At 42.6% G+C, this 24,548-nt stretch overlaps 1 protein-coding gene across 1 annotated transcript; it reads right to left on the bottom strand.

The window, feature by feature from the left end:
- Nucleotides 1–176: 176 nt before the first annotated feature.
- On the bottom strand, nucleotides 177–23,628 carry AMACR (alpha-methylacyl-CoA racemase). The gene is made up of 5 exons (XM_060236093.1): nucleotides 23,331–23,628; nucleotides 19,452–19,595; nucleotides 17,266–17,426; nucleotides 13,283–13,469; nucleotides 177–2,106 (listed from the first exon to the last, which is right to left on the bottom strand). The coding sequence occupies exons 1-5, from the start codon at nucleotides 23,578–23,580 to the stop codon at nucleotides 1,697–1,699; spliced, it is 1,152 nt and encodes a 383-aa protein (XP_060092076.1). The 5' UTR covers nucleotides 23,581–23,628; the 3' UTR covers nucleotides 177–1,696.
- Nucleotides 23,629–24,548: the final 920 nt, after the last annotated feature.

The raw sequence follows: 24,548 nt of genomic DNA, 5'->3' as shown, positions 1-24,548 counted from the left end.
ATAAGTCTCCAGCATTCACTTCTCCAAATAAACTAAATTTCTACTCAAGGAAGCAGTGGCAACATAGATTTAAAGATTTGTTTTGATACACACACACACACTTTCTAGGGAAGTAATTTTTTTTAAAACATAAATACAGGTGCATGTTATACTAAAACAGAAATCACACTGTCGAGTTTCTATAATGCAAATTAATTTTACCTTTTTATTAATAAGATTTAGAAAAAATGTTTAACACATTTTATGAAAACCACTGAATATCTTTATAAAAGTTAATTTGTAGACCTCTCAGTTAAATCAGTTCAAAAGTTGATTTGTTTTTAGCTATGCCATAATAAGAGTTACACAACAAAGGGTGGACTCCAAATGAAAGTAAAATAGGCAAAACAGCTTTATAATCAAGCCCAAGGCTTCCCACTGAGGTCGCTAACAAAAACATTACAGAGTAGAATCATCTATCTAAATTATGAAGGACATCAATAAAATTCTAACAGGATGGCCCAACAGTAGTGTGGAAGAAAGCTATTTTTCTGGATGATATAGTTTTATGGATGTGAAATTAAAAATAGGGTGGGTGGTTTTGGGGTTTAAAAAAAATCTTTTTTGCAAAACTTCTCGTATTCCTTCAACAACTGATGCAGGCATCTGTGCCTTCTGTTATGGGGACATAAAACAAGTTCTCTGTTTTTCTTCATCTTCACAGGCACAATGCCTTAAACTATAGAAGACACAGTTGTACTTTCCCCCTAGAACAGACCTACTGAACAAAGCTATGAAAACTTACAGTTCTTTGCATTGTGAGCAAAAACAAAGGCCCCTTTGAAAACTTCTAGGGCTTTGATGCTACAATCTAAAAGGCAATGCACATCCATTCAAATGTGTATTTCAGACATCAGTACTTCATGTTATACAATTGTATAACAGCCTAAATTTGTCTAGGTTTTTTAAAAAATAGTTTCTTCATATGCTTAACAGTCCATGCAATCCTGAGCAGAGTCAATGGGATCTGAAGTGTACAACTCTACCTGGGACTGGTAGAAAGGAACCAACCCTTCTACAATACATCAGCTCAAGCAAGCCTTTTGCTGGGTCTTGGTGTAATGCATTATAACCAACTAGATTTGAGTACAGGAGCACTTTAAAGACCAACAAGATTTTCAGGGAACAAACTTTTGAGAGTCAAGGCTCCCTTCTTCAGTACCTGACAAAAGGAGTTTTGACTCTTGAAAATTCATAACCCAGCAATCTTGTGTCTCCAAGTTAATAATGAACATTAGAAGAGCCATGCTGGATCAGACCAAAGACCCATCAGCAGAAGCCAGCCAGCTACCTCTAGATAGCCGGACTCAAATGCAGCCAGTTGTCCTCCGAAATCACCTGCATTAGGACCCACACAAATCAGCATAATCCGGTTTGTGATGCCCACTTTCATATCCTAAACGCATAGCTTTCAACAGCAAAGTAGGAGGCGTCCAACAAGAGGTCTCTTGCAAAATGCCAGCCTTTCTGAAAACATTATCTGTAGTAATTTGCAAATATCCTCAAATCCACACTGGAGTAATAGTTCTGCCCATAACTACTGGTACTGTCCAAAAACTACTAAATGGTTCTGTCCATAACTTTCCCTCCTTGAGTTCACAGCACGCATGGGTAGCAGACATTAAAAATGCTATCAGGGCCCTTGGTTTCTGTAGTTTTATAAGTTAGCCTTTGGCTTATTGGATTCAATTACTTTGAGAGATATAAGCTGTGCGATCTCTTCCTTAGAAACACCATAATCTAAGAGAATCTCTTCTGTATGCTCTCCTATAAACGGATCCCTTTTGGATGAAGGAGCAGCCGGGGTCCTGGAAAGAAGTGGAGAGGGTCTAGGACTTATCTCTTCTTGATCATTTTTAAGGAAAGCCCCACGTTCTTTGTTGTGTGGATGCGAGACGACATCGTCAAAAGACAGAACTGGTGTCACACAGGCATCCGTGTATTCAAAGATTTCACACCATTCTGCTTGCGTTTTCTTTGAGAACAGATCAGCAAACCTCTTCTTCATTTCAGGCCAGCCAGAAAAATCATATTGGTCAGGAAGTTGATGTGAATCTAGCCCCAGACCTGAAACAATTAAAAAAGAATCAGTGGTGCTTCAAAATACATCTGCTTAATTCACTGAATTGCTACAGAGGGCAGTGTTTATTATTAGGAGCCAGAAATGATATGAAGGTTGCAGATTAAAAGGAAAAAGAATGGAACTCTAAGCAACCCAAATGAGGATGTACACAGACGTCATATAGATGGGTACACTGATTATTGATGTATGTACACAAACCTCATTGGGCTGATTTGGTTTCTGAGATCCTCAGAGCTCTCAGTGTGATGTATAAGCACACTCTTGGATCACTTACACAGATGTCAGTCTCCTGATATTAAAACATCTTCATTTACAACACTGCCAGGTTTATTCTGGCTGCAGTCAAACAACAGTTAAATAATAACGTTCACGAACCAAACATGTGTTGGACTCACAATTTTGCCTGACCCCTCCTCAGATAGTGTCCAATGAAGGAATGGAAATTAAGTTTGGTTAACTGTGACATACTAAAGTAGATATAGAGGTAAGCTGGAGTCAGCTTTCCACCCACTAACCAGGATCCCAAATCAGAGTTTAATCCTGATTTGTGAACCTGGTTAGTGAAAAGAAGACATTTGTTTAAATTTTAGTATGTGTTGCTGAAGCAAACATGAAGGGAAGACATTCAGTAATGATAATTTCCAGGGCTGGAATTCTAGCAGGAGCTCCTTTGCATATTAGGCCGCACCCCCCTGATGTAGCCAATCCTCCAAGAGCTTACCAGGCTCTTTTTTGTAAGCTCTTAGAGGATTGGCTACATCAGGGGTGCGTGGCCTAATATGCAAAGGAGCTCCTGCTAGAATTCCAGCCTTGATAATTCCTATGTATACTGTAGAAATACTTGTATTTTCAAAGATATGTTGTTTAAATGTGACTAATTTTGGCGATAATTAATAAGCAATGAGGTTGCATATGATACACTACTAGCAGTTCAATTTTAATTCTTTACTTCATTTATATTCCTCGTTTCTCCCGAATGAGAAGCATTAAGTTGCTGGAAACATTTTCCTCCTCCATTTTATAAGAACCCTGTGATGTAGATCAGGCTAATGACTGGCCCAAGATCACCTAGCAAGCTTTCACAGCTGTGTGGGGATTTGAACCTGGGTCTCCCAGATTCTACCCTATGGGTGCATTCACACTACACTAAATAATGCATTTTGCAACTGGATTTTTACTGTGTAAGAACAGCAAAAATCCACTTGCAAAACGCATTATTTAGTGTAGTGTGAATGCATCCTCTATCATGGTGTTCCAAAGTTTAATTCCAAATCCAATATGCTGCTAGTCCTATTGTAATAGCACGAGACTATTTCTGTCTAAATAACAGTTTCTTTTGCTTACTATAAAATGTGAGTTTTCCATCCCCAACTTTTATGTTTTCCTGCCTTTCAGACAGAAGAAAACCAAGATATACGTCTATGGTGATCTCGCCCTCTTCCTTCCTTCATGCACGGGATTTTTCCTTTTTCCTTCTTTCTTGCTGAGCAGCCTTATATCTATTTATCCATCCATCCATCCATCCATCCATCCATCCATCCATCCATCCATCCATCCATCCACCCACCCACCTACCTACCTACCTACTTGATAGTATGTGCCTGCTCCATCGAGTTGCTTTATTATATATACTTTGATGCTAGCCCAGCCCAGGGAACTGAGGGAAGAGACAAAATCACTTTCTTATATTATTCTTCTGAAATGACACTTGAGAGGCTTTTCAAAGTTCAAAATAAACAAAATGTTTTATTTTACTTGGAGGAGAAAAGGTCATGTGGAATCAGGAGTAGGAAGTATGAAGTGACTAGATTAAAAAAAAACAGGTAACTTTGTAATCACACTAACACCAGATAATTTGCAGCCAGTAAGTAAGTTGTTCAACAAGGTCTTTAAAACTTTGAGAGAGGCTTTCTTTTCAGTTTCTGATTAAAAACTCAAACATAGGTTTCTGAGTTTCACTGACCTTTTAAAAAGGCAGGAACATACAACTAAGTTCCTAAAACCCTTCTTCATACAGACCAGGGAACATCCTCTTTTTAAATAGCTATTTCCTTTCTAACTGAGCAGGGATCACTTCTCTTCACTAGAAGCTATTTCCCTTTTTGGCTTGAATGGGGATACTCCTTGATCTACTCATCTCTTTAGCTTCCTTCCCAGTCTACAGTCAGAACTTAACTGTCTCTTCTTTCAACTGTCAGTTCCCAACTGTCAATTCTTAACCAACTCTCTCAACAAAATTCCGTTTGAACAGTCTTAACTCTTGACAGCCCCTCACAATGTGCTAAAGTAGCATAAACTCCAGCAATCTGCAACTATCTCTGTTCTCGGCTATATTCATAATTATGTATATAGAAAAATAAGGCATTTATCCTTTTAAATTTCACAATATGCCAAATAATGTAATTCTATATGTCACTGAAGTTATTCATGATGTTTTTATATTGTTAACAAAATAAGTTCAGGATTAAGAATAAATATTTTTATATATTATATTTCCCCCCAAGTTTCAGTCTCACGCTCACTCCTTGAAAGTTTCAGTCTCACCCTCACTCCTCCTTATGGCTTCAACATTTCTGGACATTTTACATCCTTAGAGGAAGATGCTTCATGGAATGCTTTTGGTCCTGTACAAAAGTCAGACATGACCCAAGCTTTGTCTTCATTGACTGGGTGGGTGTTTTGACAGTTCTGATCCCTGTAATCAAGACATGGAGGAGGCTTCCAATTGCACTGTTCTGTAACTAGTCCACATGGCTGAAAGTAAGCACACAAAGTATAGTTTGCACAGCTGGCCTCCTAGAGCGTGTAGTGAGCTCTTATTGGAAAATAACCTTATATTACGTGGGTTCCTTTTATAATGAACCCTTAGGATACTTTCCATAGATGTCAGTAGTCTATTGGACAGATTAATCTGAAGAACAGATGCCTAAATATTATGTTAGTTTTAGCTTAATATAAAACAGCATGTTCTACATACAACTATATAAATATCACCCCATTACGCAGCTGTTAGTTGAAGAAAACCTGGTAGAATCCATTTCCTTATCTATAATGCCACAGTAAAAAGACAGCCTGGATTTTAAGAGACATATTTATTGGCTAATTTATTGGTTCATTAATATTGAAATTGAAATCCAAGGGTCCTAAATCCCAAGCTTTTGCTTTTATTGCTGTTTATCCCATACATATCTAAGTGGTAGAGCATCTGCTTCACCTGCAGAAAGTTCCAGGTGCAGTCCCTGACATCTCTAAGCTAAAAAAGGTAATAGCTGATGCAAAGAACCTTGACCTAGGACCATGGAGAGCTGCTTCCAGTCAGAGTACTGGCTCAGGCATTTTCCAGACGGCAGTTGCGCCTCGGGCTTTCGTGGGTGTTGTTGCTGTTCCTATGATCATGCTATCCGTGCAGTAAGTTCACATTTTGCCTGTTTTTTTAAAAATCCCACCCCCCCCATCACAGTTCTGTCTGTTCACATTCACAATGAGGATTGATTTTCTCTCCCCCCCCCCCCCTTTTTGGACATGTGATGAAACACTGCAGTGCTTCAGCAGCCTCAACAGGTTGTACAATCCCCGTTAAAATACATTTCCTACACAACACACGTAAGAGCATAAGAAAAGCCATGTTGGATCAGGCAAATGGCCCATCAAGTCCAACACTCTGTGTCACACAGTGGCCAAAAAACCAGGTGCCATCAGGAGGTCCACTGGTGGGGCCAAGACACTAGAAGCCCTCTAACTGTTGCCCCCCCAGCACCAAGAATACAGAGCATCACTGTCCCAGATAGAGAGTCCCATCAATACACTGTGGCTAATAGCCACAGTTGGACTTCTGCTCCATGTTTATCCAATCCCCTCTTGAAGCTGGCTATGCTTGTAGCCACTGCCACCTCCTGTGGCAGTGAATTCCATGCATTAAATCACCCTTTGGTGAAGAAGCACTTCCTTTTATCCATTCTAACCCAACTGCTCAGCAATTTCATTGAGCGTCCATGAGTTCTTGTATTGTGAGAAAACATATTATAAATAAGGATTATTTCTGGTGTATGTGTCTGACCCCTTACTGACTGCATCTTCTCCTGCGTTTGAATAGTCTGATTGGTTCCCCACCAAAATTTTGAATTGCTTTACTTGATTTGTACACAGTTGCAGTGGTGTAACTAGCATATTTGATACCTGGAACAGATGATTTTTAACACCCCTCTCCTCTATATGACAAAACTGTCCAGGTCAGGGCTCAAGGGGACTGATTCCCAATGATCTCAGTGGGCTCAAGCAATCATGCGTGGAGAGGGGCACTTCCAGGATGCCCTGGTCTCCAGCGCCTGTGCTCTTTCTTGGGGGAGAGGCTTCCTGAAAGCCCTTCCTTGCTTTGCTTTGCCTTGCCAAGCTGCAACTTCACACAGAGCGGTGGCAGCTCTCCCAGAGTGCTGGAAGCTCTGCACTCATGCACAAAGACCCTCTGAACAAGTCTTTAGCCAAACATGTTTTGCTATGTGTTTTGTCAGGGGATTTTACATAGAAACATCTCTGGCTCTGTAAGACAGGGGTGGCCAAACTTGCTTAATGTAGGAACCACATAGAATAGATGTCAGATGTTTGAGGGCCACAAGACATGTCAGATGAGGAAGGAAGGAAGGAAGGAAGGAAGGAAGGAAGGAAGGAAGGAAGGAAGGAAGGAAGGAAGGAAGGAAGGAAGGAAGGAAGGAAGGAAGGAAGGAAGGAAGGAAGGAAGGAAGGAAGGAAGGAAGGAAGGAAGGAAGGAAGGAAGGAAGGAAGGAAGGAAGGAAGGAAGGAAGGAAAAAAGGAAGACAGTGTGTGATTGCAATAAAAAAGGCCAACGCCATGCTGGGAATTATTAGGAAGAGAATTGAAAACAAATCAGCCAGTATCATAATGCCCCTGTATAAATCGATGGTGGGGTCTCATTTGGAATACTGTGTACAATTCTGGTCACCGCACCTCAAAAAGGATATTATAGCATTGGAAAAAGTGCAGAAAAGGGCAACTAGAATGATTAAAGGTTTGGAACACTTTCCCTATGAAGAAAGGTTAAAACGCTTGGTGCTCTTTAGCTTGGATAAACGTCAACTGCGGGGTGACATGATAGAGCAGGGGTGGTCAACGGTAGCTCTCCAGATGTTTTATGCCTAAAACTCCCATCAGCCCAGCCATTGGCCATGCTGGCTGAGGCTGATGGGAGTTGTAGGGAAAAAACATCTGGAGAGCTACCGTTGGTCACCCCTATGATAGAGGTTTACAAGATTATGCATGGGAAGGAGAAAGTAGAGAAAGAAGTACTTTTCTCCCTCTCTCACAACACAAGAACTCGTGGGCATTCAATGAAATTGCTGAGCAGTAGGGTTAGAACAGATAAAAGGAAGTACTTCTTCACCCAAAGTGTGATAACATGTGGAATTCACTGCCACAGAAGGTGGTGGCGGCTACAAGCATAGCCAGCTTCAAGAGTGGTTTGGCTAAAACTGTGGAGCAGAGGTCCTTCAGTGGCTATTAGCCACAGCATATTATTGGAACTGTCTGGGGCAGTGATGCTCTGTATTCTTGGTGCTTGGGGGGGGGGGAGGGAAAAGTGGAAGGACTTCTAGCCCCACTTGTGAACTTCCTTTCTTTTTTGGCCACTGTGTGACACAGAGTGTTGGACTGGAAGGGCCACTGGCCTGATCCAACATGGCTTCTCTTATGTTCTGAAGGAAGAAAGGAAGGAATATAGATGGGGGAGGGAAGGAGATGGGGGAGGGAGGAGGGAAGGAGATGTGGGAAGAAAGCAACTTTAAATGCATTCTCTGAGCCACCAGCTGGCTTGATGAAGTGACTTAAAGAGACAAATGCATTCTCTAAACCAGTCAATGGGGTGGTGGAGGCTTCAAGAGCCACACAGTATCTGTGAAAGTGCCACATTTGGCTCCTGAGCCACAGTTTGACCACTCCTGCTGTAAGACCTCCTGACAAACCATATAGTAAAATGTATTGGGATCTAGAAAATCTAATAAAACTGCTCAATGTTGCACCTTGTTCCTCTTTTTGCCTACCTACCAGTGTGGCCTTATCTCTTCCTGTAAGCATGCACTTCACAAGACTCCATGCTGCATCCAGCCTGTGTTGTTTCTATTAAATAATGTAATTTTGATTCTCAGTAAGCATAGACATACTATGCTGACAATTAACATGGAAGGAAAACAGAATGTAAAAAGAAGTCCCCAATCTGGGACACTATAATTGCTCCTCTAGACAATATAGTCTCCAAATTTCCTTCTCTTTGCCCTCCAGCTCTTACTTCCTGGAACACTTTTTCCTGATTTAAAAGGTGAAGTGCTTATCAAGATAAACCCATTTTCATTTGGTTTGCTGGGCTATTTCCCTTCTTGTGTATGTTTTCCACAGCCACAGGACCATGTAAACTTGCCAAATGAGCCTCCAATTAGTTTTAGTACTGCCTGATCAAATGCCAAGCTTATTCGTCTCCGAGACAAACCGAGGTCTGTACAACTGTGCAGTTCTTGCAAGTGACCTTCAAAACAATCTCCTCCTAATCAAATCCCAAGAGCTCCTCAGCGTAAGCCAACAGAGGTCAAACCATGCCCAAATATCTTTGGAGCCCAAATAACCCTACATGATTAATTTATTTGAAGATGACTGTGCACTGTAAGACAACAACTCTCAGTTGAAGGACCATCTCCTGCCATTTGTCATGGCCTCTTAGGGGGTTTGAATTAGCAGGCATCTTTTTGGGGGTTAGAGATTTGGGGTTTGCTATTTTATTCTTGTTTTAACTGGAAATGTTTTTTGTGGGTTTTTTTTTACAAAAAACCAAAAACGTATTTAGGCAATATTGACACCATTGCACATATTCTCATGGAATGTCACTGGTATATTAACCTTAGCAAGATGCTGTATTTCTCCATGTTTGTCAGCCTGTTTCGATTTGCATTCTTATGAGATAGTTACATCTTTACTTGCCAACAAGAACCCCTCAAAAACCCTAGCAGTTGCAAAAAATTTTTAACTTATTTTGTCTACTGGGTAACAAATGATTAGTGGTAACTATTCACTGCTCAAGATCTGGGAATCATAAAGCTTTTATTAGATGAAAGGAAAGGTATTTTAAAAAACTATTATTTTAAGCCACCTTACACCATGAGGAAATGGAGCATATAGACATTTTAATTAATAAATAAACTCACCAAATAGAAGCAAAGAAATATACAGTGGAAAAAATGCCCATTTATTCATGCAAATGTATTCTTCTCTTGACCAATGACCTTTTGTAGATCTGCACCTGCCCCCTTTTTGAAAACATGTACTTGTCCACCTGTGCAGAGGACTGGCAGGCTTTACCTGAAAAGCATGAACCAGAAGCATGGTGTGACTTCATGCTTCTGAGGGGTAAAGCCTGCTATGATACCACTTCCCCCCACATACTGGAGTTGAATTCTCTGTTCTTATATAGAGGCACATCCATATGCAGCTGAATGATCCTAAAAGAAACCCAACACTTGCACAGAACTGGAAACAGTCCCAGATGTCAGTTCTAGAGAGGAAGGGTTTTTCCTCTATGTGTGCGTATGTTAGTTCAAGCCAGTGAAGAAGATGATGATATTGGATTTATATCCTGCTATATACTCTGAATCTCAGAGCGGTCACAATCTCCTTTACCTTCCCCTCCCCCCACAACAGATACCTGGTGAGGTAGGTAGGGCTAAGAGAGCTCTTACAGCAGCTGCCCTTTCAAGGACAACTACGAAAACTATGACTGACCCAAGGCCATTCCAACAGGTGCAAGTGGAGGAGTGGGGAATCAAACCCGGTTCTCCCAGATAAGAGTCTGCGCACTTAACCACTACACCAAACCTGGCAAAGGAAAGAGAATGAACATTTGGGGGAAACTGAATATTCAATACTTAACCCTCCTATCTAACCTAAACTTTTTATGGATTCAATATCATCAAATGCATTATTTACAACTTATTTTGCATATGCAATTGTGCTATTTGGCATATTTATGGAATTTAAATGCATAAAAATATTCAATTTCTACAAGAAAAACTACAAGTGCACCCAATACTTGAGAAAGAGGAGCAGCTGCTGAACCCTACTGCCACCTAGCACATCTATCTTAAATTTTTGCCATGTGAGAGATAGGAAGAATAAAAAATAGTTGGAAAACAAATTATGTGGTAAAGAATGTATATTATTGGAACAGAAACTCTCACAGAGTCATAGTAAGTAGGATTACCAGCATGTTTTGATTCCTAGCTAACGTTATAACACTAAAAACACTGAATTATTTAATAATGTCTTATCATTAAACTTATTATAGCATATTAATTGTTGCCTAAATTATTTACAAAAACAACAAAATCCTTAGGAAAATATTGAATATGTCCATTGTATAAAAGGGCCCCTCTCTAGTGCTCCTCAAAATTTCTCAATTTTCCCACTGAAAAAATTGAGAAAGTCCTCAGACCTTTTAATGCCCTATGCCTGAGAAGAGCAAAGTACTTTGTAAGAGAAGTCAGAGTCTTTCTTAATCAAAAAGAGAAAAATTGTGCAAGAAGTTATTTTCACGCTATACGTTTTGAGGGTGAAAAACCTTACCTTAAGAAGAATTTCACTTATTCTAAAAGACAAATGTATCATGTAAGTTTTCCCCCCAGTGCTCTCTCAAATTCTGCTATTTTTCTGTTGGAAAGATTGCAGGTAAAGTCTTTGGAAATAACCAGGACCTCCCCCTTGCAATCATCGTAATCTTTTTTAAAAAAATTAATTCACATCCCTAACCAGGTCACAGTTACAACTTCATTTAGATGTTTGGGTTTACATCTCCCATTAGATTTTTGGTTTTTTAAATATTGTAAATTGCTTTGAGTTCTGTAACACAGAAAGGCAGCTCATAAATATTTTAACTAAATAAATCAATAAAATATGAGGGTTTATGAGTATACTAGAGCATATGGTCCCAGGAATCATCATTTTTCAAAAAAGCCAACTCTGCATTCAGTTCAAACAACCCCCCCCCCCCCCAATCCTTTTTTACAGCACCTGGCCATTCTTAAGGGAACCTTTCCTTAAAAGTAGTGTGGTGTGCATGCATGCATGCCATGGCCTCCTCATTATTCTTTATCTTTGCAGAGTTCAGAGTCACAGAAGAATTGCAGTGCAGCTTCTGCTAAGGAGTTACTCAAAGGCTTTCAAACTCCTGTGTCTCTGAAGCCGCAACAGACAATAACATAACAGCCTGCTCATACTACCACACAAGTTCCAGGACAAAGGGCAGCAGTAACACAAGGGGTCAGTCAGAGTCAGCATAATTGCCACCACTTTCTCCTGCAAAACACAGCCATCCAGTGCAAGGGGCAGGCCTGTGGCTAATAGTGAGATTTGGCTTGAATAAGGAAAGCAGACGGAGTAGCACTTCTCAGACCCCCAACAGTCCAACACAGACAAACTGTTGCCACTGCCTTGAACTTTGTAAAATGTTTCTAACCCTGCCCTAGAATGGTTCCATTTGAGCTCACTGTTGATTTCCTGAAATCTCCTTATCCTCATCCTACTCTACTCTGATATTCCTGTAAAACAACATAAATTACTTGAAAGTAGCCAGCTTTGTTGTTCAACAACTAATTCATTGTATGCTTCATTTGGAATTTTTTTAAAAAGAAAAGAAATATTATCTCAGTAATGCTAACCAAATATCCTCCCCCCCCCAAATAATAATAATAATAAAATTTATTTACACCCCGCCCTCCCCGCCGGGGCAGGCTCAGGGCAGCTTACAGGGTGTGGCAAAAGCCATGTTAAACAATAAAACAATTATACATTTCTATACCATTTAAAATTTACCATTAAGTTTAACATAATATAAAAGTCTAAAATCAATCTAAAATAATCTCATCTCATTGCTATCTCAGTTATTTTGATGTTAGTGATGGCATGGTGTTTATTTCAGGTTCCATCTTGGAAGGCTAGCCGGAAGAGGGCGGTTTTGCACGCCCTACGGAATTGGCTAATGTCCCGTAGAGCCCGCACCTCTTCCGGCAGCTGGTTCCACCATTGGGGTGCTTTTATAGAGAAGGCCTGTTCTCTAGTTAAAGATAACACATCTAAAACTGAGTGTATATCTGAGTGTGAGAGGTATGTGAATGTTTGTGTGCACACATCTCTCTTTTATCCAGCACTTGTACTGGCCAAAGCAAAAACATTTCCATGCTCTGCCCTTCCAAATTACTTAGCACCTCTCTTGTTGCAGATCTATTAGTATGGGGAGGACACCCTTCTTTGTTTCTCTTTAACAAGAAGAAGAAGAAGAAGAATTGCAGATTTATACCCCGCCCTTCTCTCTGAATCAGAGACTCAGAGCGGCTTACAATCTCCTATATCTTCTCCCCCCACAACAGACACCCTGTGAGGTGGGTGGGGCTGAGAGGGCTCTCACAGCAGCTGCCCTTTCAAGGACAACCTCTGCCAGAACTATGGCTGACCCAACAAGTAAAACAAACTCCTCAAACCTACTGTGACTTGTTCCTACCAACTTTTATTTTCATGTAAAAACAATGCACCCACTTTTCACTTAAGAAGAAAAGCAAAGAATGAAGGTGCGGGGAAACCAGAGTTGGGGACAGGTAGAAAAGGGTGCAGAAGGACATGAAAGGGGGGGGGATTCCCCACAAGTTTCTCACTAGTCCCCCACTTGTACAATCATTTTCTACTTTTCCTTCACTTTCAAAACCTTGTATTGAATTTTTTAAAAATGTAAGTGTACATTTACAAAACTATTTTTGAATGTTTTTGCCTCGGATTAAGGAATTTCAGTTACTGACGTAGCAGATAAAAGAATCCCAGTTTCTCCAGCATCAGTTCCTTTATCTTCAAATTTAAGGCACCAAAAACCTTCTGTCTTTCTTAAAACTACTCTTGTTGAAGAATCAATTCTAAACCAAAAGCTGGTAGCACTACTGAGCCAATATCAGACTGCTATGGGACTGTCTTTTGGTTAATTTACAGTCACCTTTTCTAACATGCCCAAGGAGTTGACAAATATGCAGAAACTCCTTCTTTGTCCATGTGTGGCCTTTTTCTACTGTTGTGACCATAGCAGCAGCCAGTGACTACTATTAGAAAAAGTGGTGTAGGCAAACTTACCACTGATAAGCTGTTTATAAAACTGTGGCTCAAGAGCACCAACAGCCATGAATTTCTCATCTGAGGTCTTGTATGTTTCATAGAAAGGGGCTCCACTATCCAGCAAGTTTTCCCCTCGAGGTCTGTTCCAAAGGCCCAAGTTTTGCGACTTCCATAGGAAAGAACTTAAGTATGCAGCACCTTCTACCTTAAAGATCCAATATACAAAATTTTACATAGTTTCAACAACAACAACATTTTATTTGTATCCCGCCCTCCCCGCCGAAGCAGGCTTAGGGCAGCTAACAATCTCAAATACAGTAAATTATACAATAAATATTTAAAAAACAGTAGCTTATTTAAACAGTCTAATTTAAAATTTCTAAAATTAACATTCTGGTGCTATTTCAGCAGGATGATAAAAATCGCTGGCGATTCCCTCGTCATTTTAAATCGGTGAAGGCCAACCCAATAAGGATGGTCTTGCAGGCCCTGCAAAACTGTTCAAAGTCCTGCAGGGCCCGCACTTCTTCCGAGAGCTGGTTCCATAGGTGTGGAGCTACGATAGAAAAGGCCTGCATGCAAGTGCACTGCAGTTTTGCCTCCTTCGGCCCGGGGATGGTCAGTTGGTTCTTCCCTGCTGACCTCAGTGCTCTCTGGGGTTCATACGGGGAAAGACGGTCCCTCAGGTAGGCAGGTCCTCAGCCATATAGGGCTTTAAAGGTAATAACCAGCACTTTGTAACGAATCCGGTATGTAACTGGCAACCAGTGCAGTCTGCGCAGCCCTGGCTGTATGTGCTCCCACTTCGGGAGCCCCAATAACAGCCTAGCCGCCGCGTTCTGCACCAGCTGCAGCTTCCGGGTTCGGCACAGAGGCAGCCCCATGTAGTGGGCATTATAGTAATCCAATCTCAAGGTGACCGTTGCATGAATCACTGTTGCTAGGTCCTGACGCTCTAGGAAGGGGGCCAGCTGCCTTGCCCTCCTTAGATGAAAAAAGGCTGACTTGGCAGTGGCTGCTATCTGGGCCTCCATTGATAGTGAAGGCTCCAGTAGAACTCCCAAGCTCCTGACCCGGTGCGTCGCTTTCAGCGGCACCCCATCCAGAACCGGGAGAGGTATTTCCCTCCCCAAAGCGCCCCGACCCATGCAAAGGACCTCTGTCTTCGTCGGATTCAGCTTCAACTCACTCAGCCTTAGCCAAGTTGCCACGGCCTGCAGTGCCAGGTCCAAATTCCCTGGGACGCAGTCAGGCCATTAGCAGATAGAGCTGGGTGTCATCTGCATATTGATTGCCTCTGGGCAATCTGGGCAAGGGGGCGCATAGAGATATTAAATAGCATCAGGGAGAAAACTGCTCCCTGAGGCACTCCACAATCTAGTGTGTGCCTCTGGGACAGCTCACCCCCAATTGCCACCCTTTGTTCCCGACCCTCGAAGAATGAGGAGAGCCATTGTAAAGCCAACCCCCTAACCCCTACGTTGGCGAGGCGGCGGGTCAGTAACTGATGGTCGACCATGTCGAACGCGGCCGACAGATCTAACAGCATCAGCACCGCCACGCCACCTCGATCCAGATGCCGCTAGAGGTCATCTGCCAAGGCGACCAGTACTGTCTCCGTCCCGTGACCTGGACGAAAGCCAGACTGGCAAGGGTCTAGGATGGAAGCGTCATCCAGAATACCCTGGAACTGCAACGCCACTGCCCTCTCGATAATTTTACCTAAAAACGGTAAATTAGAGACCGGTCAGTAGTTTGCCAATTCGGCCGGATCTGCTGTACTTTTTTTCAGGAGGGGGCGGACCATAGCCTCTTTCAAGGGTGTTGGAAAACGCCCCTCCAGGAGGGATCTATTTATGAAGTCCCGTAAAGGACATCTAAGCTTCCTCAGGCAAGATTTAATTAGCCAAGAGGGGCACGGGTCCAGATCGCAAGTTGTTGGGCGTGCAGAGGAGGGAATTCCATCAACTTCCTCCAGGCTGAGTGGGTCGAAGTGATCCAGAACTAAACCAGAAGACAGGCACGGAGCCTCCAGTTCATGTACTGTATCCAATGTGATGGGCAAGTCCTGGCGAAGCGATGTGATCTTATCTGCAAAAAAATTCGCAAAAGCCTCACAGCCTATCTCTAATTCTCTCACATTTGGTCTGCCTTGAGGCAGTGTAGTTAAGTTTCCAATTATTCTAAACAATTGTGCCGGGCGCGAATTTGCAGACGCAATCCTGGCCGCAAAGTAATCTTTCTTTGCTGCCTTAACTGCCATCTCATAAGACCTCATAAACGTTCTATAGGATGTTCTCGTCGCTTCGTCACAAGTACGCCGCCACTGCCTCTCTAGCCGTCTGAGCCCTTGTTTCAGCTGACGTAGCTCCAAGGTATACCATGGAGCCAGCCTCACACGAGGGCGCAGAGGGCGTTGGGGTGCAATCTCATCCATCGCCCTGGAAAGCCGATCTTGCCAGGCCTCGACCAGATGTCAAGGGAATCGCCAGGGGGCCAGGGATCCCGTAGAGCCATTTGGGACCGTTCCGGGTCCATCAGGCTCCGCGGGCGAGCCAAAATAGGCTCTCCGCCCATACAGGGTTGAGGCAGCGTCTCCATACAGGCCTGGAGGGCTAGGTGATACGGCCATGGTACCGCTTCCACCGCGATATCGTTCACCAGAATCCCAGACGCAAAGATCAAATCTAACATGTGTCCTGCCTGATGCATAGGAGTCGTAACAAATTGAGAGAGTCCCAGTGTCGCCATGGAAGACATTAGATCCATTGCCTGATTGGAGGTCGCGTCATCAGCATGGACATTGAAGTCACCCAGGACCATAAGCCCTGGGTACTCCAACGCTCAGCCCACCACTGCCTCCATCAGGGATGGTAAGGCGCTGGCTGGTGCGTTAAGCGGACGGTACACCAGCCAGATCGCCAACCCCTCTCCGACATCCCACGCCAGACCGGCACATTCAATACCATCGATCATTGGGGCCGGGAGAGCCCGGAAGGAGTAACCCTCCCGTATGAATAACGCCACCCCTCCCCCCCGCTAATCCATGATTGGTGAAAGACCGAGTAACTTGGGGGGGTCATCTGGGAAAGAACCACCGTCTCCCCCTCTCGCACCCAGGTCTCGGTCACGCAAGCCAGGTCCACGTCCTGCCGAAGCAGGAATTCCCTGAGGAATAGGTATTCAATAGGAATACAGGAAGTATTCAGCTAGATTTTTCTTCTTTTGACAGAAATGAAGTTTTTCTTCTTCCTTGGTTTTCACTCACTCAATACCCCTCTGAACTCAAAACACCCAGAACTTCTGAATCTTACACAGGATGGTTTACACTGATTCATGCTATTAGGTAGTGTTATTTACAGTTTTGATATCTGAAGATCTATTTCTACTTTTGAATGTCATTAAGTCTTTGATTACAGCCTCAAACAGCAAGTTCTACAATCTACTGCAAGAGGAAAGCAGTTCCTAATATTAAATCTGAAAAGCCAACCTTCTCAATTTAATCTGATTCTATAGCAAAGTAAGTTTCACCCGTTTAATTTTTCTTCACTCTATCTTAGTCAATTAATTTAAAACAACCTCACTGAAGCCATGGTGCTATAATCAAAGGCCTCTAATAAAAACCGATAATAAAAAACCTGCAATAAAAGCACTGAGCTGTAAACAGCAATTTTGAATATATTTGTGGACCTATAAATTTACTTGACTTCAATAAAATTGGTCAAGACACATCAAGAAATTTTCAAGTGTTTTAATCTGGTAAAGGAAATCCACGCATGGGCCTGAATGTGATGTATATTAGCTTATTTCCCTCTACACTGAATGTGATGAATGAATCTGAAGACGCTCAGTCCCACCCACTGCCCCAGATTGCACATTAAAAAGCACATAAAACTGGTCCAGGGGTATTTAGGGCTGGGGTACGCTGATTCTACAGGCATATAAGATCACCAACTCTCTCTTTAATACAATCTGCATTTTTTTGTTAACAATCAACTTACCATACTTGCATCAATGACTTGTCCTTTACCAGATTTTGTACGTTCATAGAGTGCTATAATTATGCCCAGGGCACACATGACACCACCGCCAGCAAAATCAGCCAGAAGATTAACAGGAGCATATGGATTTTCATCTTTTCTGCCAAGTCTCGATAACACACCTACATACAATAAGCACACACTTAAAAATATAACAAGTTTATTCTTTTATTTATCAAATTTATATCTTCCTCTCTCTTCCTTGAATGGGACCCAAGGCAGCTAACCACATATAAAAATACATCAGATCAAACAATACAAAATACAACATTTTAAATTAAATTAAAATTTATCATGGTTAATATCTATCAACCAAAAATGCATGGGTTCTGAAGACACATCTGGAACATAATTTACTAGCGGCTTGGCAGGTCAAATTCACCCAAAGGCTACCCGAAAAAGAGTGGCTTTGCATGCTCTGAGGAACCCTGGGGAGATTGAGTTAAATAGTTTATAATAATAATAACTTTTTATTTGTATCCCGCCCTCCCCGCAAGCAGGCTCAGGGCGGCTCACAACATGTAAATACAGTATACAATAAAACCATGTGCAATCAGTTATAAATTCATATACAATTTCAGTTATAAAATCATCCTTAAAATCATTAAAATTACATTAGACTTAAGATTATGGTGCTATAATTAAGATCTTTCATAAAATCCAGTGATTAAGACATAAAACATAGAACATATCCAGCAGGACTTTCTTGGCACGGTATTATGTGAAGGCTGTTTTAAAGAGGTGGGTCTTACAGGCCCTGCGGAATCGATCTAAGCATCGCAGGGCCCGTACCTCCTCCGGGAGTTGGTTCCACAGTAGGGGGGCCGCTATAGAGAAGGCCCGATCCCGGGTGGACTTCAATCTGGCCTCCCTTGGCCCTGGGATATTCAGTTTAAAAATAATCCAAGCAGTGTAATAATAATATTACCTTTTAATTTCAAAATAAAAATGTATTTTGTTCAGAAGTCCTTCAAAATGTTTTTTGAACTTCAGGATGCTCATGGTATACCTGACAATCTACTGTCCTTAGGATCCTACTCAACCACTATAGCCACCTTTTGAGATCTGCTTCAGGTGTCCCTGCCTCCCTGAGATCAAGCAGGTGTCAACCCAGGGGAGGGCCTACTTGGTTGTGGCACCAAAACACTGGGGCTTTCTTCCAGGGAGGCACATCTGTCTCCTTCTATTGCAACCTTCTGCCAGTGGGTGAAGACTTTGTTGCTGGCACTCTCTCAGTAATCTTTCTTACCCAAATTATAACGTTTTTATATGTATTTTAGTTTTAATTGTTGTAATGAGGTGGGTTTTGTAAGTTCTAATAGTTTTTAAGGTGTGATTGTATTATATCTATTTTAATTTTCTAGCCACCTCTGTGGCCCTTACAAGCTGGAGTATAAATTTTGTAAAAGGAACAAACAAATAGAATGGCTTTAATACTGCTGCTTTCATCCCATACTTTAACTGCCTGTTCCTGTACTGTGGTGGAATAATGGAAAGTGTGACAGTCATTCAGACTAAATTTTAGGAGGCACTTGTGGACGAGATTTGCAGAAAGGAAGCGAAGTCCTTTTACTAACAAAACCCCTTGCAGATTCCACATCCATTAGTCTCAAAGAACCTCCACAGACTCAGCAGCTCAAATACCTTATTCAACACATAATCTGCCCAGTTGTTTCTTTTCATATTAGTATACTTCCAACTTTAGATAACATCTGCTTCTAAATACAGAATGTGTTCCTAGTTAAACTATAATGAGCAGTTCAGTCATTACTATGCACTTTAGTACTACTGGACCTTAGAACAATGTCCAGAAATCAACCCTAACCAGCAATGTAAGACGCTGGCTGCACATTCTAAAAGTGCCACACCTTTCTAAGTCAATGAGCTTAGAAGAGTGTAATTCTGCTGAGGATGGCACTGCAAGGCTGCAGAGTCCTAAGAGTGTTTACTAAAAAGTATGTCCCACTGAATGCAATAGGTTTCTGAGGATACATGCTTAGGAAAAGTCTATGAAAAACAGGACAGCAGCACCCGTACAGCTTATTTTCCCAGATGACTTAATGAGAATACATTATTGAATTATATTCAAGCATATGGATTGCATACACATGCTAAGAGCATTTATAATACAACACTGTATAACTTACCTGACACAGCCAAATAATTGATATCATGACCCGCCATCTTGCTATAGGGTCCTGAATTGCCAAATCCAGTTAGCCTAGCATAAATGAGTCCGGGGTTATTTTTAAGAAGAACATCTGGACCAAGATTAAGATTTTCCATGACACCTGAACAGGAAAGAGATACAAAAGTTCAAGTTTGGACAATTAAAAATTAGAGACAGGGTGCCAAAAGCATTTCCGATTCCTGCTGCTTTCAGATCAGGTCTATTCAGAATCTGATGAGGTCTATTCAGAATCGTATTCAGGTCTATTCAGTGGGATACTCCTTAAAAACTGGATTTAGGATTACACTGTTACTGTTGGCTTTGGGCATTTCATAGAAATGGTGTCAAGAGGCTTGAATCAAATTTCTCCTTTCCACATTTCTGTGTAATAGATTGCTTACTTCTGCAATAAACTGTTACAGGAAACAGCATATTGACGTGAGCAATGCAATGAATAGGAGATTTTATTTTTTAATAAAATATTTTGGTTAACATCTAAAGTGGGGAACACAGAACATTGTCTTGGTTACTTCAGTTAGAGAAAAACATGTATCGTAATTTTTCTAATCAAAGAAATTGTTGCAGCAACTATCTCTGAAGTGGCACAGGTTGGGTTGCCATCAGATCAAGAGGTAAATGTCCTGTCCCGCTAACAGAGAGTTCATGTGTAGAAATGAGCAGCTGAAGCTTTTCATGGCATACAGGTAAATAACATTACCTGGTAAATAAGTTCCAATTAATCCTCTATTAAAGGGATGGGACATTTTTCTCCAGACACGCTGGCAACCCTACACAAAGGCCATTCAACATTTGAACAATGGAAGAATGAAATTCTACGAGACTGTCCCAATTGGCAAGTGGCATCTTTATCCATAAGCAAACCCTGAGCATGCTGAGGTGACAAAGATACACAAGTTCATCATTGTGGCTTCTGTGCGGTCCCACATTGGCAGAGTGCTGTTTTCTTTGTTATGTTCCTTTATGCTGGGACACTTACTGAGAGCTCCCTGCTCCTTTATAAGACAGTTCTGGGTGAATGTCAATATGGGACACTAAACAACTATTTGTGTAAAGCTCTGAAAGGAAGAAGAAGACTGCAGATTTATACCCCGCCCTCCTCTCTGAATCAGACTCAGAGTGGCTTACAATCTCCTATATCTTCTCCCCCCACAACAGTCACCTTGTGAGGTGGGTGGGGCTGAGAGAGTTCTCCCAGAAGCGGCCCTTTCAAGGACAACTCCTGTGGTAGCTATGGCTAACCAAAGGCCATTTCAGCAGCTGTAAGTGGAGGAGTGGGGAATCAAACCTGGTTCTCCCAGATAAGAGTCCGCATGCTTAACCACTTCACTAAACTGGCTCTCTCTGGAAGAGACTTTGGAGGATGGTCCTCCTAACAGTTGTTTAGTGCCCACACTGACATTCTTCCAGAATTGTCTTATAAAACAGCAGAGAGCTCTCTACAAGTGTCCCAAGCAAAATACATGCAGAAACATGGCAATTTATATATATATTCTGTCAACGTGGGACTGCATAGAGAAAACCACTTGATGAACAATAGCTACAGGTAAGTGCAACCCTGTTTTCCCATTTACACATTACACAGAAAGTGTGAAAGCAAGTCCGTTACCAGTATTGCAAAATATCTAAAGAAAAGAGTAGCAACAGCCATGAATACAGTTAGAAACAGTGTGATGTAGCAATCAGACTATCGGACTGGTGAAATCTGGGTTCAAATTTAATCCCTCAATTAATTCACTTTGGACCTGGCGCTCTCTTTTCTCCTATATCATGGGGCTGTTGTGAGGACAAAATGGAGGGATGGCCAACCCAAGTACACTACTTCTGATAGTGCATCTATGTATAACTGGATATTACATTCACTATTGTTGACCTACAGCAGTTATTAACTCCTTGGACTGTCTCATCCACAGTTGTAAATGACACTTATAACTTAATCACAGTGCAGTATCCAATGATGCTAATTCGAGATGTTATTCTGCAGCAGAAACTCAAGACAGGAGTCCAGTGGCACTTTGGAGACTAACAAAATTTATTTCCAGATGAGCTTTTGCAAGTCAGAGCCCACTTCCTCAGAGGCAAGTGAGTTTTGATGAAGTGAGTACTGAATTACAAAAATTTATTCTGGGGTAAATTTAGAAGAAAGTTTGAAACCAGTGGCACGAAGTTTAATTCTAGATATAAGCATAGACATGAAAGCTTATACCTAAAATGAAACTTGGCTAGTCTTAAAAGGTGCCACTGGGCTCAAACTTGAAGGAAATCCACAAATACCTTCCCCAACCCTGCACACACACACAGTTACTCCTGCTCCATATCTAGAAGATGGCAAAAAGAAAAAAAACCCTCCAGGATCCCTGGCCAAACTGGCCTGGAGAAAAATGCTCCTAACCTTAAAGTGGCAAACAGCAGTTCCTTGGGTGTGTCATGAGAATATTCTATTGCTTCAGACCAGGGGTGGCAAAACATGTTTAATGTAAGAGCCACATAGAATTAATGTCAGATGTCTGAGAGCTGCAAGACATGAACATCAACGTTTGAGAGCTGCAGGGCAGGCAAGCAGGTAGATGGGTGAAGAAGAGGTGGAAAGAAAGCAACTTTAGCTTTAAATGCCTTCTCCAATCTACCAGCTGGCTTGGCAAAGTGATTTAAAGAGACAAACACCTTCTTCAAGCCAGCTGATGGGGCAGTGGGGACTTTGAGAGCGACACAATGTGTGTGAAAGAGCCACATGTGGCTCCCAAGCTGCAGTTTGGCCACCCCTGCTCCAGACCTGATTCCCAGTATTACCCACCTAAATATAACTTCGGGAAGGGGGAGGCGTTAATTTTGTCACTCTTTAAGGTGCCTTTGATCTTCTTACTTTGGACTTATTCAATCACGCATGAATGCATCCAAAAAGCTGGACTAACAAGTGATGAGTAGGTTAGTGTGTGGGAAGTGTGCATGCACACAAAAACTGATACATTGCATAAGATCTTGCATGGGAACATAAAGATGTCACTGTCCTAACAGTCATTCACAAGGGGTGAAAAACAGCAGCAGCAGGACCAACAAAAAACCTCCCGCTGTTTGTGAACAGGTCTCCGCCAGGATTTCAAGTCTGAGCACTGCAGAAAGAAGGGGGGCTCCCTGAGTTATAGCAAAACTATAATAAAAGAAATGTCAGAGTGAAACTATACTATCAAAACATTTATTACAGGGAAAAAAATATGTGATAGGAAAAACCTTGTGGCCTCTACTTTTAAATAATCTAAGATGAAAAACTATAAATGTGCACACAGGCACTTTAATATTCCAAAGCTTCTACCTTTAAACAGACTGCAATATGAAAAACAGGCACTGACATAACCTGCAGACTGTTTGAATTCATTTTAGTGCAGACTGTTTGGGAAGAGGTTATGTCAAAGTGCCTGCTTGCACTCTTGTGTTTCCTATTGCAGTCTCTTTAAAGTCAGAAGCTTTGGGATATCAAAGCGCCTGTGTGCACATTTATAGTTTTCATCTGAGAGTATTTAGAAGCAGCGTCTACTCAGAAGCAGAGGCCACAAGGCTTTTCCTAGCACTTATTTCCCCCCCTGTAATAAATGTTTTGATAGTAATAGTTTCACCCTGACGTTTTCTTCTATTGCAGGATTTCAAATTTGCCGGGACACACAGTAGGATTTTTTGGTTTGTTTTGGTGGGGGGGGGGGCTCTCTACCTCTTCGCTTTTTCGCCAAAACCTCCTTCCAAAGCCATTTCCTGAGGTAAATTTCCCTCACTCTGCCCCACGGACCCCCCATTCCAGCACGTCCCCTCGTTCAGTCGTGTCTTCCCCGGGAAGGCAGGCAGGCACCTGGTCGGAAAGGCTCGATGAGCACGTCCGCCTTCAGGCAGAGTCTCGCCAGCGTCTCGGGGCCCTGAGGCTGCTTCAAGTCCAGCGCCAGCGAGCGCTTGCCCCGGCCTTGCACGTCCGCATTGAGGGCCGTGCGCCTGAAGCGGTCCACCCGCACCACTTGGGCGCCAAAGTCGGCGAGGATTTGGCCGCAGAGCGGGGCCGGCGCCAAGCCCGCCAGCTCCAACACCCGCACGCCTCGCAGCGCCATGATGAGGATAATAATGACGGGGCGGGCCGGACGGGGCCTCGGCGAAGCGAGGAGGCAGGCCTCGGCTTGGCGCCTCCTCCTTGGGCGGGCTGGAGGAAGAGACGGCGGGAGGCGCCGTGGAGGTTCAAAGTACGTTTTTTTGGGGGGGGGGCAGAGTTCGTCGCAACCCGATAGCTCGAGCCTATGTATGTGTAAGGAAGTGCTGTGGGGGGTTATTCCGTTGCAAACTCACGTTGTGTTTGCATAGGACTCACCGACGTTTATGCTAGGGTTGCCAATCCCCAGGTGGGGGCAGGGGATCCCCAGGTTTGGAGACCCTCCCCCCTCTTCAGGGTCGTCAGAAAGCGGGGGGAGGGGAGGGAAATGTCCTCTGGGAACTCTGTTATTCCCTATGGAGATTTATTCCCATAGAAAATCATGGAGAATTGATCTGCGGGTATCTGGGGCTCTGTGGGGGGGGGGCTGTTTTTTGGGGTAGAGGCACCAAATTTTCAGTATAGCATCTAGTGCCTCTCCCCAAAATACCCCCCCCCCCAAGTTTCAAAAATATTGGGCCAGGGGGTCCAATTCTATGAGCCCCAAAAGAAGGTGCTCCTATCCTTCATGATTTCCTATGGAAGAAAGGAATTGAAAAGGTGTGCCGTCCCTTTAAATGTGATGGCCAGAACTCCCTTTGGAGTTCAATTATGCTTGTCACAGCCTTGATCTTGGCTCCACCCCCAATGTCTCCTGGCTCCACCCCCAAAGTCCCCAGATATTTCTTGAATTGGACTTGGCAACCCTAATTTATGCTGAAATAAAACTAGGGCTGTGATCACCAGTGTTCTCTCTAAGCTGCAGAGTCTTGTGAGCAAAAATTCTACTTTGTGAGCTACTGGCATTAAAGTGGTGAGCTACTGCATCAATTAGTGTGCTCTGGGTCCATTTTTCCTGAGCTAAGACAAAAATGTGTGAGCTGGAAGCTAAAA

Source organism: Heteronotia binoei, chromosome 4 (assembly GCF_032191835.1).
Source record: "Heteronotia binoei isolate CCM8104 ecotype False Entrance Well chromosome 4, APGP_CSIRO_Hbin_v1, whole genome shotgun sequence".
NCBI classification, from domain to species: domain Eukaryota; kingdom Metazoa; phylum Chordata; class Lepidosauria; order Squamata; family Gekkonidae; genus Heteronotia; species Heteronotia binoei.
The sequence above is the reverse complement of the archived record's forward strand: the minus strand, read 5'-3'. Positions and strand labels throughout refer to the sequence as shown.

Excerpts from the sequence above, each read along its gene's own strand:
- AMACR (XM_060236093.1), bottom strand. The coding sequence starts at position 23,580 with ATGGCGCTGCGAGGCGTGCGGGTGTTGGAGCTGGCGGGCTTGGCGCCG. Across the intron at positions 19,596-23,330 it reads CATCGAGCCTTTCCGACCAG|GTGTCATGGAAAATCTTAAT; the intron begins GTGCCTGCCTGC and ends TTTCCTGTTCAG. Across the intron at positions 2,107-13,282 it reads TTATAAACAGCTTATCAGTG|GTCTGGGGCTAGATTCACAT; the intron begins GTAAGTTTGCCT and ends TAATTGTTTCAG.